The sequence below is a fragment of the Ascidia mentula genome, chromosome 1, assembly GCF_947561715.1.
Source record: "Ascidia mentula chromosome 1, kaAscMent1.1, whole genome shotgun sequence".
NCBI lineage: Eukaryota > Metazoa > Chordata > Ascidiacea > Phlebobranchia > Ascidiidae > Ascidia > Ascidia mentula.
In genome coordinates this window covers 7,925,775-7,940,267 of record NC_138566.1, presented here as the reverse complement: position 1 = coordinate 7,940,267, position 14,493 = coordinate 7,925,775, and the positions used below count along the sequence as shown (strand labels likewise).

The 14,493-nt window shown below is 37.5% G+C and overlaps 3 protein-coding genes and 1 long non-coding RNA gene across 4 annotated transcripts; 1 reads left to right on the top strand and 3 right to left on the bottom strand.

The window, feature by feature from the left end:
- The first annotated feature begins 64 nt into the window (after window positions 1-64).
- Window positions 65-1,611, top strand: LOC145909796 (BET1 homolog). Its single transcript, XM_082997129.1, has 4 exons — window positions 65-210; window positions 576-649; window positions 729-785; window positions 1,124-1,611. The coding sequence occupies exons 1-4, from the start codon at window positions 186-188 to the stop codon at window positions 1,277-1,279; spliced, it is 312 nt and encodes a 103-aa protein (XP_082853255.1). The 5' UTR covers window positions 65-185; the 3' UTR covers window positions 1,280-1,611.
- Window positions 1,612-4,201: 2,590 nt separating this feature from the next.
- On the bottom strand, window positions 4,202-6,885 carry LOC145905148 (UNC93-like protein). Its single transcript, XM_082992431.1, has 8 exons — window positions 6,750-6,885; window positions 6,479-6,628; window positions 6,129-6,310; window positions 5,365-5,832; window positions 4,992-5,159; window positions 4,783-4,903; window positions 4,321-4,488; window positions 4,202-4,266 (listed from the first exon to the last, which is right to left on the bottom strand). Exons 1-8 carry the CDS (start codon window positions 6,883-6,885, stop codon window positions 4,202-4,204), a joined length of 1,458 nt encoding a protein of 485 aa, XP_082848557.1.
- Window positions 6,886-10,506: 3,621 nt separating this feature from the next.
- On the bottom strand, window positions 10,507-11,020 carry LOC145917874 (uncharacterized). Its single transcript, XR_014405729.1, has 3 exons — window positions 10,978-11,020; window positions 10,633-10,800; window positions 10,507-10,578 (listed from the first exon to the last, which is right to left on the bottom strand). It is a non-coding gene; the product is annotated as an uncharacterized LOC145917874 (long non-coding RNA).
- A 232-nt stretch (window positions 11,021-11,252) lies between these two features.
- On the bottom strand, window positions 11,253-13,183 carry LOC145904993 (UNC93-like protein). Its single transcript, XM_082992415.1, has 6 exons — window positions 13,048-13,183; window positions 12,790-12,939; window positions 12,400-12,620; window positions 11,671-12,138; window positions 11,301-11,468; window positions 11,253-11,258 (listed from the first exon to the last, which is right to left on the bottom strand). The coding sequence occupies exons 1-6, from the start codon at window positions 13,181-13,183 to the stop codon at window positions 11,253-11,255; spliced, it is 1,149 nt and encodes a 382-aa protein (XP_082848541.1).
- Between the last annotated feature and the right edge of the window lie 1,310 nt (window positions 13,184-14,493).

The following is a 14,493-nucleotide window of genomic DNA, read 5'->3' as shown; positions in this document are numbered from 1 at the left end:
TTTAGTAATGTTAATGGGAAGTTCCCAATAATGACGCGTCGGTATTGACATTTTGACTGGTTGACTGTCCGTGAATTCTGTTTTTTGTTGATTAGCACCAGTTATCTCGCACTCAAGACGAATAACACGTTTGAAAGTGAAGACTACGCCTTTGTTCGTATCAAGAAAACAAACACTATTTGTCAATGCGGAGACCGACACACGTGCAAGGTAAACTGTACTGACAGGTGACAGGAAATGATAAAACAGAAAATGTTAAAGATGTTTAACATTAAGCATAATATACAATATACCACCGGATATATATTGTCTTATTCCAATGTGTTATATTTTCACAAAAAATCATGTGAAAAAAGATTGCAAATCATAAATTTTCTACTGTAACAATAAATATCTAAAAAAAATCTACCTCGTACCTCGCTTGCAGTGTAAGTTGCATGTTAGTTAAATACCATCTGGTCATAATAAAGTTTTTACTTAACACAATTTCTAGTAGGTACAGTGTATGAACACAGAATATCAGCTTTGTGAACTGACTCTAATCCAATTGGATTAAATTTATTTTTTTGCTTCAGATCAGTCTGTGTATGCAGAAGAAAATGATCGACTAGAACAAGACTTGCGTGGAAAAGTGCAGGTCTTAAAATCGGTGTGTATTGGTATTTTGTTCGTATATCCAAGGAAATGCCAATGGTCACAATTTGTAAAAACATATATTTATTTTCCAGCTGTCCATAAATATTGGAGATGAAGTCCGTGGACAAAACAACCTAATTGGTGACATGGTAAGCAAATTATTAGTTGCATAAAGCTCAAATGGCATTCAAGCAGACATCTCTATAGATGTTTTGTATTGGAAAAATATATTTCTCCTTTAAAAGGCATCATCAGTTTATGTGACTTGTTTAAGTAGAATCAATTATAAAACATCTGTGGAACTATCTGCTTGATCGGTATTTTCAGTTCACCCAGAAACTCCTAACAGGGATATTGATTGACAGCTTGGTTCACTAATCCAGTTTAGTTTCCAATCTTTTTTTAAAAGTATTTTCTGAAACATCAATTTTTGGTACTCCCAACAGAAAAATAAATGAATTAGTGGTAACATATTCCACTTTTATAGGATGATGATATGAACAAAGTACAAGGACTTCTCGGCACAACAATGAGAAAGTTGAAGCATATATCCAAAGGAGGTTATGGCAAAATGTATTTTTATCTCTTTATGTTTGCCATGGCAGTTTTTTTTGTAATGTACCTTTTAATTCGATTGTTCTGACCGGGCTTCTGTACATTTACTGTTTTGGTTTGGTTGATGAAGTGTATTTGTGCAATATACTGGTATTTGAAGTTAGCTGTTTAATGATAAAAGAGATAAAATGCAAACAATGTAACTTATTTTGATTGGATGTGTTTTATTCATCTACAATATTTGGGCCTTATAACTAATGTCAAGTTTTAAAATTATGAAGCCTAATGAATTCTCAAAGTGTTAAGGATTGGAAAACCACACATTTAAGCTTTTTGTCATGAAACAAAACTTCACTGCCAGGTTTTAGCATTACTTTGTGTGTATTCCTGTTTGGTGTTTCTTTGCAAATAGAATGTATGGTGGATAAATGCAGGTCTGCATTGTTTGTTTTAATGGCAGCCAAAAACTACAAACAAAACAGATTTGTTGGTTCTTGTATTTCTACTGCCTTCTAGGAGCCGCAGTGCACATAAGCATTGCAATCGTTGGTTTGCTCAGAAAGTGTGAATTTATGTAGGTTAGTGTGGATTTAATCTACCGAACTCTTCATGCAAATTGTATGACCAAAACACCATTGATGCCCAATACCGTAATGCAACCACATTACGTCCAAATTTGAGATGGGCGGGATGTCAGTTTTTACGTCAAAGAGAAACGACAAAAAGCTAAAATGTCACTGATATTAAATATTGTGCATCTTTCACAAATGGTAACCTTAGTAGTCCAGGGGTGGCCTTTCCACTCCCATACATTTTTGCTTTCAATTTAGATCTGCCACGAGTTTGATGACTTTTAATTTTTTGAAACGTGTTAATCCGAATGAATTTCTGTAAACTCATTTTTAACAATAAGTGACCTAATTTTTTTATGTTTTTGTGGAAAATCCGTAGTTTTTCTTATTTATTGTCTATGAGGTGTAGTCCACCACTGCATCATGTAATGCGCCAGAGGTTGGCCACCGCTGTCTGTTGGTGTGATATTCGATTACCGCACGAGAGATCAGGTGAGGGGTTTCTCCTGTAAAACGCAACCGAAATCGAAACCTTGAACTTCCTTTTTTCTTTTCTGCACCCATTAGAATTGACACCTTTGTGGTGTATGTCTGCTAAAGCAATTATTCAGCGACTGATTTCGTTGTCATTATGCAGAAGATACTAAATAACAAAGAAGTGTGCTGTGCTTTGAGTCAAAACAATATCCAACCAGGAGTTAAGTAAGCAATTGTCCAGCTACTGCTTCCAACGTAAGCACATAAATTACAGTGTATAAAACGGTCACATGTGCCAGGTAAAAACTTATTGTTCAATAAAAACATTGCAGGAAGCAGCACAGTCAAAAAACCTTTTTTTTCTGTGTCCTGGCGACATATGTACTTTTAGTCTCTATCTTATACGTTGGTAAGTGCATCCACACGTGAATGTAGCCTATAAGGTCACGGAACAGGTTCAAATCTTCCCTTGTACCCCATTTACGAATCTTGCAGAAATATAACAGCAAATACATTATCAATATAATAATACACCTTTACGGTTTGTCTCTGTTGCCTTATCGAACCCTCCACAAGTTACACAGTAAACTTGGACTGAAAGGATAAATTGTACGGGTGGAAAGACAGTATAAAAGGTATCATTACAAGTGCTTTGGGCCCAGGCGTTAATACATATGGTCTTATCGATACCAAGCTAAGTTGAACCTTCTGGTTATAAGTTTTTAAGTTGGTTATTTAAGCTCTTGCACACAAACATGTGCCACGTAACCATTCCAATCGAGGAGTTTTGGTGTGAAAGAAATCAGCTAAATCAATTGTGCAGTAGATTGTGCTGTGGTTGAACTGTTTCGAAATTTGCACGTGCAAAACAAAATTTACTTTTTCTACTTCCAGTGGTAAAACTGGCCGAACATTTTGGCTGCTGGTGCCAAATACCTCCAAGTCACTCTGAGCAGCAATGGCTGGTGACCTGCTTGCGTGCGGCCGCAGGCAACAAGAGAAAACACATGGGCGTATCACGTGATCATATTTTTTTAAAGTCATATTTTGTATATTCATGCCATTGCTGCTCAGAGTGACTTGTAGGTAACCTTTTTGAAGTCCCGAATATTTTTTTTTACTCCTCCGCAATCAGTCCGTATCGAAACGCTTGAATAACCACAATATTACATACGCAGCAATTTGAACTTCACATTCCTTTCCTCGTGTCCGTTTGTCATCATCATCATAACAACAGTGACGCGGTTAGCTTGTTCTTTCGCAATCACTTATTTTGGGTTAAATCTTGGGAAAAACCTGTCTAACCTTAATGCATGAGCACGCTTATCTGACCAAGCAAAACTACGTCTTTTTACCCTTAAACTTGCAGCGTTGCAAGTTCATCTCGTCTGGTTTTGAATTACATTGGTATCCTGTTGTTGTCTATCACGAAGGTGTTGACATGCTAAAGCTTGCCCTAAGCTGCCATAATGCCCTAAACAAGGGTTTCTTAAACTGTGCGCCGCGACGCGCAGGTGTGTCGTGAATATTGAACTAATTACCAAGTGATCAAAGAGTTTCAGCATGTTGTGTAACATCCAACCTATGGAAAAATTATACACGCTATTGTAAAAGTATTTAGTGTGTGCTTTAAGGGCATTCGCCTCTGTAATAAACAATTTGTAACGCAAAAGGACAATGTGTGTTAAACGCTGTTACGTTTGCATTGGTTACTCTTGGTTTAGTGTTGTTTCAATATTGGTTCATTTGGAAATTAAACAAACTTAAAAATTCAATGTGACATTAGTGAATTCGAGTACCCGAGTGTGGCAGGACCCGCCAAAGTATTAATATCGAGAAACAGACAAAGAAAATTCTTTAACACTCTGGTTGAAAATTTATGTTCCTTTAAGAAACTTTTATTAGATAATTATGAATGAAAATCAAAATTTGCAGAAAAGTCTAATCCTACAAATCGGCGGCTATTGGAGGCCTGACGAAGATGTTTTAATACGATTTTCTTTTCTGTGCAAACCTTCAGCAACACCTGCAAAGGTTAAAACTTTTAAATTTCATAGTTACTAAATTGCAAGTGACCTACTGTAGGTTGCCATGCTGAATACAAGCAGACCAAGTTGAAAGTAGATCTTGTATCTTACACAAACAGCCGTGCTCCAACCAAACTGAAAGGCATACCCGGCCAGGTACCATATGGACCAAACCACCATAGCTTTCTCTTGGTTGTTGGGAAAGAAGGCAGCATGAGCATCTGTATTAAACAAAGCTTTGAGGATTATTATTTTGCGTTTTGTAATTTTGCTTGCTTCCTCAAATAGTACTGTTGAACTGGCCTAGATGCAGTGTTTTTTTGGCAATTACCACACAATCAAATTGTTCTTTTGACTTTTAGCACATTCTACTTGAATCCAATATTGCATCACATCAGTACCTGAACTCATTGGGATACGAATTCCGTTTCCAATGCCCTCTAGTCCAAACAAGCAGTAAACAAACCACGTTGTAGATTCGGTCGGGATCCAAAACAAGCAAACAAAATAAATACCAACATCAACTAACGTAGATATCAACAAAAGTCCTTGTCTTCCGATTTTGGAGGAATATCTTCCAACAAACACCGTCATCAAAGCATCCACAATATTAAAACTGATCATGCACAAGCCAACCTCAGAAAATATGGTTGTTGTAATCATTTGTAACTTACAATTCATGCTGTTTAAAACGTGCACAAATAGCACAAGAACGTGCACATACCTGATCGACACCAATGATACATGAGGCAAACGCTCTGACCATTTCGACATAAATAAAACCTTGCATTAAACCGGTACAAAATGTTAGAGGAATGATAAGGAGTTGCTTCGTCTGCAACATCTGATTAAACGTTTCTCGCAAAGATGCAACGGCTAATCTCAGATAATCCTGGTTAAACGAATAGGATATGAACTTAAAAAAATTGTCCCAAGCTATGTCCAAAAATATATCGTTAGTCTACTAATACGATCTACGTTGTCATCAATTGCTATATGCGTAATTATGTTGGTCAACCAATTTAAATCATTGTAATAACATGAACAACCAACAGTGATAAAATCCATAATTTAACAAGATGAAGGAATATATTTACATCTCTTTTGGTTTGTTTCTTAAACCTTGGTGGCTGATTGTTAAAACTCTCGGCAATTGGAATCGACCGTAAGACATGGGGCTGAACAGGAATAGGTTTACTTTTTTTGTCCAACGAAACGGTTGAAGAAAGGACGATTTCAACACTCGGTAAAACCTCGTGGTCGACATCGCTCACTGCCTTGCCCAGCTCTTCAAGACATGACTTTTCGACAAAAAATACTTGAACAATTAGAGCTATCAATATCATAGCTCCAGACGCGCCCAACATGATATACACCGTGGTTTGTGATGGGACGTATCGCACCAGATTGCGCTGGGTGACGTTCGGGTCCTGACAGTCGTTTGGGCCACAAAAAGAGAAGTTTTGAAGGAATGTGGGACCGCCGTATAAAGTATTGTTTGAATCTGATATATCGTTCGATCGTCCGGCGTAGAAAATGCAGTAAATGGCAAGGTAACTTAAAACCTGCAAAATGCACAATAAAGTGTTTCAACATGTCAGTTCTAGGCAATGAAGCCAATAATGTTTTTAGTGACCTGCAGACAGGGTCAATGTGATCTAATGGGTCGGAACAGTGACTCACCAAAAACAGTGTTAAAACATTAGTTGAAAAAGAAATGATTTAGGAAAAAAGAATTTCTGGCGTAAATCAATCAATTGTACCATTCAGTATTATGCAATAACTAGTCCTATAATCATTCGGGTGTTAATAAGAGAACCTACACCTGGCAAATAAGCATCATAACATATCCAAACCGTACCGCGAATGCACGCACGCTGAAGAAAAAGTAACCCATAAACCGTCCGTTGTAATAATCAAGTGACTTCTGCGTAAGCCTGGAGAACTTGCGTCCGAAATTCACGCAATAAACCATGAAAGATGGCCAAGCCAGTGCCTCAGCTACGCCAACTAGCACTCCAAAGGCAACGAGCATATAAATATCTGTGCACAAGCAGAAAAATAAAAGAAAGTTTTGATGATGCAAGCCAACTTGTTTAGACATACGTTCTGTTCGTAGTTTCGGAAAATTTTATTCAAATGTAATTTAGTCTAGTTTATGATGCCATATCTGAAATTTTTTGCTGTTTTTCAGACTTCAGTTTGACTTACTTGCAAAATAGTTTGCGCAAATGTACAGAAAATATAGCCCGAGTGCAACAGCTAGAGACCATTTGACTGTCAAGAATTTGAGGACAACAGGCGCAAAAAAGATGCTGAATACAACTGTTGTAACATATATTGTTGTGGCTGAAGCCACACCTGTGATGAAAAAGATGTTTTATCATTACGTGCCAAAAACAATTACGTTGGTTTACAACATTGGTTTACAAGACAGTAAAAATAACTAAAAAAATCTACTTTTCTCACTTCTAAGTCTTACCCAAACCGTCGACAATATTGATACTGGATTGCAGTATAACCAGCGAGTTGTAGGCACCTAAACTGATACTAGAACTAATCACAAACTGTGCAAACTTAAACTTTAAATTCCGTTTCTCATGTTGGTTTGCCATCATTATTATAACAAATGTGACTGGGTTAGCCAGTGATACCTCCTTAAACACTTGCCTTTGTAAAATATTTGCAACAACTGTTTTATTGGCCAAGACTTTAACACGTAGCGCTTGGCTGACGAAGCAAAACAAGCGTTTTTTACCATCAAACTTGTAGCGTTCAAGTACATCTCGACACCAGTCAATGGCACCGCAGTAATGTTTTCGGTGCACGTCAATTCCTTCCTTGTTTTTAAGTATATTGCTGCGCGAAGATGTAGTCGACGGTTTGGGTAAGACGGAACAGTATGAAAAACCTTACATTTGCATTCAATACTGATGTGTGCCCTTGAAGAAAACAATATGTTTCTTTAATTTTTACACAAACTTGTGATATTCTAACATTTTATTACAGGTGTGACTTCTTTTCCGTTTTTCCAAAATATGCAGAGCCCACACAAAACCTTTCTTCACTATTTTTCAACACTGGCGAAGCGTGACCACACAGGGACAAGCTCTTGAATAGTTTTTATTTGCACTGGCGACTTGAAAAACAGGAACTGTTACTCAACGCACCTTACCTGATAACAGACAGACGTGAAACTGTACTCTACCATGCAGGAATAAATAATGCAGAAACGTAACAGCATTTAATGCGACGTTGCCCTTTAGCGCCAAGAAATTCTTTTATTGAGGCCTAAATGTCAAAAAAATGATTTATGCAATATTTGCATTATCATACCAGCATGTGCATATAATTCTTTTCGTTTAGAGCTTTGCACAGCAAGACGAAACTTTTTCACCAATTATTGTTTTGTGCGTCAGATTTGGGACTGTTGTGTGCGTCAGGTGACACACCTGCGTGACGTATTTGAGAAACCTCCGTTCTGAGCACTATGTCAGTTTAGTGCATGTTAATATGTCTATAAAACCTGCTTCATAGACACTGACGAGCTTATGCGTTAAGGTTAGACAAGTTGTTGCCAAGATTTTACCAAAAGAAGATCTTACGAAGGCACAAGCTAATCACGACACTGTTGTTATGATGACGAACAAAAACGAGAAAAGTAACGTAAAGTTCAAATTGCTGCGTTTTGTTCAAATTGCATCAAATTGCTGGGTTGTAAAGTAGAGCTTTAGCAGAATAGTGGTAGAATGATAGAATAAATTTACAGGTACACACTGGACTTGTATGTGATTTGCAATGGGTTGTGCAACACTTGTGCAATGCTGCACACCAGCAGGCATTGCGCAATACAAATACTGATTACTCTGACGCATGTTACAGTACCAATGACAATAATACCAAAAATGAACTATCTACCCATTCAGCCATAACATTTGCATCCCAAAACCTTGTCGACTCTGGTGGTATTTGATGTTTGTCTACATTTTACACTTTTGCTCATTTAAGGTATCTAACCAAATGTTGTGCAGCACTGCTCTATTATTGCATGATACTTTGCTGCTCTTATCTTGCAGAAATAAAGTTACTGTTCTTTTTGTATTTTTTCAGTTCAGATAATACTGTTGTACCTTTTTTCAAAATGATAGGTATAATTTTACTGGCATAAAATTTTGGTTCAGGAAATATTTAATATCAAGAACTGTCAGAATACAAACTACACCAACACACATCAGACCAACCATCAGATCCTGCCAACAGTCATATGTTAAAAATCAACAATAAAAGTATGAGGGAAAATCACGATAACACAGCACAACACAGAAACAATTGTTCCTATCACTGATAACTGAAAATAAGCTTAATTTTAACGAATTTAAACGATCTTTAAGGTGAAAATTGATCGTGAGAATGTTTCTTTGGTTTGGAGTTCTTCAACAGATAAGACAGAAAGTATACTCACGATTTCAGTTCTTTGCAGAAAATCCAAGACCACGTCGGGGTCACCACTTTTAGGATTGCGTGTTATTTATTCACAAAACTCCGTTCAGATCAAACACCATTTTAGAAAAAACAATCTGTTGTTATTAAAGATGGCAAAACTTGAACAAACTTCAAATAGTAAACCCAAGAGATCGAGTTATCAATTTAAACGTTCGTAATCGAAATAGAATCAGAATGACATCAAGAAGATTCATTGAATGGTCTGTTCTTTGGACAATGCATTACATCACTTTTTAATAGTCGTGATAGTTTTCAAAAAGGTCGTTGGAAGTTACGTGAATGCGTTCGTAAATGCTTCAGGTAATGAACCTTGCAGAAATATAACAGCAAATACATAATCAATATTATAATTACACCTTTGTTTATTATAAGTATTGTGGTTTTGTAAAGCTTTGTGCATGGGTGAATGCCTTATCGAACCCTCCACAAGTTATATACAGAGTTGTTTGTCTCTGTTGCCTTATCGAAAGTTTTGGTGTGAAAGAAATCAGCTAAATCAATTGTGCAGTAGATTGTGCTGTGGTTGATCATATTTCGAAACTTGCACGTGCAAAACAAAATTTACGTTTCCTACTTCCAGTGGTAAAACTGGCCGAACATTTTGGCTGCTGGTGCCAAATACCTCCAAGTCACTCTGAGCAACAATGGCAGATGACCTACTTGCGTGGTACCGCGGCCGCAGGCAACAAGAGAAAACACATGGGCGTATCATGGATCGTTGGTAAAGTCATATTTTGTATATTTATGCCATTGTTGCTCAGAGTGACTTGAAGGTAACCTTTTTGATGACCCGATATCCAAAAATCAAAACAAAGCCGAAGATTCGGGATCTACAAAATATTTTTTTTTACTCCTCCGCAATCAGTCCGTATCGCAACGCTTGAATAACCACACTATTACTTACGCAGCAATTTGAACTTTACATTCCTTTTCTCGTGTCCGTTCGTCATCATCATCGTAACAACAGTGACGCGGTTAGCTTGTTCTTTCGCAATCACTTATTTTGGGTAAAATCTTGGGAACAACCTGTCTAACCTTAACGCATGAGCACGCTTATCTGACAAAGCAAAACTACGTCTTTTTACCCTTAAACTTGCAGCGTTGCAAGTTCATCTCGTCTGGTTTTGAATTACATTGGTATCCTGTTGCTGTCTATCACGAAGGTGGTGACATGCTAGCGTGCCCTAATCTGCCATAGTGCCCTAAACAAGGGTTTCTCAAACTGTGTGCCGCGACGCGCAGGTGTGTCGTGAATATTGAACTAATTACCAAGTGATCAAAGAGTTTCAGCATGTTGTGTAACATCCAACCTATGGAAAAATTATACACGCTATTGTAAAAGTATTTAGTGTGTGCTTAAAGGGCATTCGCCTTTGTAATAAACAATTTGTAACGCAAAAGGACAATGTGTGTTAAACGCTGTTACGTTTGCATTGGTTACTCTTGGTTTAGTGTTGTTTCAATATTGGTTCATTTGAAAATTAAACAAACCTAAAAATTCAATGTGTCATTAGTGAATTCGAGTATCCCAGTGTGCCAGGACCCGCCAAAGTATGTGAATAACTGCACTAAACTACCAAGCATTTTTAGTAACGCTTGTTGTAAAACTGTTTATTGAGAAACAGACCAGCAAAATTCTTTAACACTCTGGTTGAAAATTTATGTTCCTTTAAGAAACTTTTATTAGATAATTATGAATGTAAATCAAAATTTGCAGAAAAGTCTAATCCTACAAATCGGCGGCTATTGGAGGCCTGACGAAGATGTTTTAATACGATTTTCTTTTCTGTGCAAACCTTCAGCAACACCTGCAAAGGTTAAAACTTTTAAATTTCATAGTTACTAAATTGCAAGTGACTTACTGTAAGTTGTTATGCTGAATACAAGCAGACCAAGCTGAAAGTAGATCCTGTATCTTACACAAACTGCCGTGCTCCAACCAAACTGAAAGGCATACCCGGCCAGGTACCATATGGACCAAACCACCATAGCTTTCTCTTGGTTGTTGGGAAAGAAGGTGGAATGAGCATCTGTATTAAACAAAGCTTTGAGGATTATTATTTTGCGTTTTGTAATTTTGCTTCCTCAAATAGTACTGTTGAACTGGCCTAGATGCAGTGTTTTTTTTGGCAATTACCACACAATCAAATTGTTCTTTTGACTTTTAGCACATTCTACTTGAATCCAATATTGCATCACACCAGTACCTGAACTCATTGGGATACGAATTCCGTTTCCAATGCCCTCTAGTCCAAACAAGCAGTAAACAAACCACTTTGTAGATTCGGTCGGGATCCAAAACAAGCAAACAAAATAAATACCAACATCAACTAACGTAGATATCAGCAAAAGTCCTTGTCTTCCGATTTTGGAGGAATATCTTCCCACAAACACCGTCATCAAAGCATCCATAACATTAAAATTGATCATGCACAAGCCAACCTCAGAAAATATGGTTGTTGTAATCATTTGTAACTTACAATTAATGCTGTTTAAAACGTGCACAAATAGCACAAGAACGTGCACATACCTGATCGACACCAATGATACATGAGGCAAACGCTCTGACCATTTCGACATAAATAAAACCTTGCATTAAACCGGTACAAAATGTTAGAGGAATGATAAGGAGTTGCTTCGTCTGCAACATCTGATTAAACGTTTCTCGCAAAGATGCAACGGCTAATCTCAGATAATCCTGGTTAAACGAGAAGGATATGAACTTAAAAAAATTGTCCCAAGCTATGTCTAAAAAATATCGTTAGTCTACTAATACGATCTACGCTATCATCAATTGCCATGCGAAATTATGTTGGTCAACCAATTTAAATTATTGTAATAACATGAACAACCAACAGTGATAAAATCCATAATTTAACAAGATGAAGGAATATATTTACTTCTCTTTTGGTTTGTTTCTTGAAACTCAGTGGCTGAGTGTTAAAACTCTCGGCAATTGGAATCGGCCGTAAGACATGGGGCTGAACAGGAATAGGTTTACTTTTTTTGTCGAACGAAACGGTTGAAGAAAGGACGATTTCAACATTCGGTAACTCCTCGTGGTCGACATCGCTCACTGCCTTGACCAGCTCCTCAAGACATGGCTTTTCGACAAAAAATACTTGAACAGTTAGAGCTATCAATATTATAGCTCCAGACACGCCCAACATGATATACACCGTGGTTTGTGGAGGGACGTATTGCACCAGATTGCGCTGGGTAACGTTCGGGTCCTGACAGTCGTTTGGGCCACAAAAAGAGAAGTTTTGCCGGAGTGTGGGACCGCCGTATAAAGTATTGTTTGAAGCTGATATATCGTTCGATCGTCCGGCGTAGAAAATGCAGTAAATGGCAAGGAAACCTAAAACCTGCAAAATGTACAATAAAGTGTTTCAACATGTAAGTTCCAGGCAATGAAGCCAATAATGTTTTAGTGACCTGCAGACAGGGTCATTGTGATATAATAGGTCGGAACAGTGGCTCATCAAAAACGGTGTTAGAACATTAGTTGAAAAACAAGAAAATTATCTAGGAAAAAAGAATTTCTGGCGTAAATCAGTTAATTGTACCATTAGCATGATGCAATAACTATAGTCCTATGATCATTCGGGTGTTAATATGAAACCTACACCTAGAACAAGAAGCATCATAACATATCCAAACCGCACCGCGAATGCACGCACGCTGAAGAAAAAGTAACCCATAAACCGTCCGTTGTAATAATCAAGTGGCTTCTGCGTAAGCCTGGAGAACTTGCGTCCGAAATTCACGCAATAAACCATGAAAGATGGCCAAGCCAGTGCCTCAGCTACGCCAACTAGCACTCCAAAGGCAACGAGCATATAAATATCTGTGCACAAGCAGAAAAACAAAAGAAAGTTTTGATGATGCAACGCAACTTATTTAGACATACGTTCTGTTCGTAATTTCGGAAAATTTTTATTTTTATTTAATTTAGTCTAGTTTATGAAACCATCACAGAAACTTTTTGCTGTTTTTCAGTCTTCAGTTTAACTTACTTGCAAAATAGTTTGCGCAAATGTACAGAAAATATAGCCCGAGTGCAACAGCTAGAGACCATTTAACTGTCAAGAATTTGAGGACAACAGGCGCAAAAAAGATGCTGAATACAACTGTTGTAACATATATTGTTGTGGTTGAAGTCACACCTGTGATGAAAAAGATGTTTTATCATTACGTGCCAAAAACAATTACGTTGGTTTACAAGACAGTAATAATAACTAAAAAAATCTACTTTTCTCACTTCCAAGTCTTACCCAAACCGTCGACAATATTGATACTGGATTGCAGTGATACCAGTGAGTTGTAGGCACCTAAACTGATAGTAGAACTAATCACAAACTGTGCAAACTTAAACTTTAAATTCCGTTTCTCATGTTCGTTTGCCATCATTATTATAACAAATGTGACTGGGTCAGCCAGTGATACCTTCTTTAACACTTGCCTTGGTAAAATATTTGCAACAACTTTTTTATTTGCCAGGACGTTAACACGTAGCGCTTGGCTGACGAAGCAAAACAAGCGTTTTTTACCATCGAATTTGCAGCGTTGAAGTACGTCACGACACCAGTCAATAGCACCGCAGTAATGTTTTCGGTGCTCACGTCAATTCGTTCCCTGTTTTTAAGTATATTGCTGCGCGAAGATGTAGTCGACGGTTTGGGTAAGACGGAACAGTATGTAAAACCTAACATTTGCATTCAATACTGATGTGTGCCTTTGAAGAAAGCAATATGTTTCTTTATTTTTTACACAAACTTGTGATATTTTTACAACTTAATACAGGTGTGACTTCAGCCACAACAATATATATTACGACAATCCTATTCAGCAACTCCTTTGCGCCTGTTTTCCTCAAGTTCCTCGCTGTCAAATGGTCACTTGTTGCTGCATGTCGTCTTTATTTTCTGTACGTGTGCGCGAACTTTTTTCAAGTAAGGCATTTAGCCCTAAATAAACGAATTCGTTGGTGCTGAGGGGAAATACGTCGCATTAAATGCTGTTACGTTTCTGCATAGTTTATTCGTGGTAGAGTGTTTTTCGTTACGAAATTAGCATTTTTCCACAACACAACCCTAATAAAACACAAAACTTCGCAATATCATTTATATCTCCTGATGATAATTGTGAAGCCATATGTTTTTGTGTACGGGATTCCTAATCACCCATGTGTCTGTAGGCGCTCGTCTACAATAGGAGTGTCGTCACGTACCGATGTTGGAAGTGATTTTCATCTTGTTTCAACGAAAAAGCTACTCAATGTGGCAGCGCCACAATTGTTCCCGTGATGAATCAGGTTCCGTTCATATCTGTTACTTAAGTTGGAACCTCACGTGGTTCATAATCATCATCATGTTTAAAGTTATATTTTGTATATTTATGCCATTGTTGCTCAGAGGGACTTGTAGGCAATCTTTTTGATGTCCCGATATCTAAAAATCAAAACAAAGCCAAAAATTTGGGATCTACAAAATATTTTTTTTACTCCTTCGCAATCAGTCCGTATCGCCACCCTTAAATAACCACAATATTACATACGCAGCAATTTGAACTTTACATTCCTTTTCTCGTTTTTGTTCGTCATCATCATCATAACAACAGTGACGCGGTTAGCTTGTTCTTTCGCAATCACTTATTTTGGGTAAAATCTTGGGAACAACCTGTCTAACCTTAACGCATGAGCACGCTTATCTGACCAAGCA

Coding starts and splice junctions, on each gene's coding strand:
- LOC145909796 (XM_082997129.1), top strand. CDS start 186: ATGCGGAGACCGACACACGTGCAAG. Junction 650..728: donor AAGTGCAGGTCTTAAAATCG/GTGTGTATTGGT, acceptor TTTATTTTCCAG/CTGTCCATAAATATTGGAGA. Junction 786..1,123: donor ACAACCTAATTGGTGACATG/GTAAGCAAATTA, acceptor CCACTTTTATAG/GATGATGATATGAACAAAGT.
- LOC145904993 (XM_082992415.1), bottom strand. CDS start 13,183: ATGATGGCAAACGAACATGAGAAACGGAATTTAAAGTTTAAGTTTGCA. Junction 12,621..12,789: donor TTGCGCAAACTATTTTGCAA/GTAAGTTAAACT, acceptor GCTTGTGCACAG/ATATTTATATGCTCGTTGCC. Junction 11,469..11,670: donor AGAAACAAACCAAAAGAGAA/GTAAATATATTC, acceptor TCGTTTAACCAG/GATTATCTGAGATTAGCCGT.
- LOC145905148 (XM_082992431.1), bottom strand. CDS start 6,885: ATGATGGCAAACCAACATGAGAAACGGAATTTAAAGTTTAAGTTTGCA. Junction 6,629..6,749: donor CAATATTGTCGACGGTTTGG/GTAAGACTTAGA, acceptor TTTTCATCACAG/GTGTGGCTTCAGCCACAACA. Junction 5,833..6,128: donor TCAGCGTGCGTGCATTCGCG/GTACGGTTTGGA, acceptor TGCATTTTGCAG/GTTTTAAGTTACCTTGCCAT.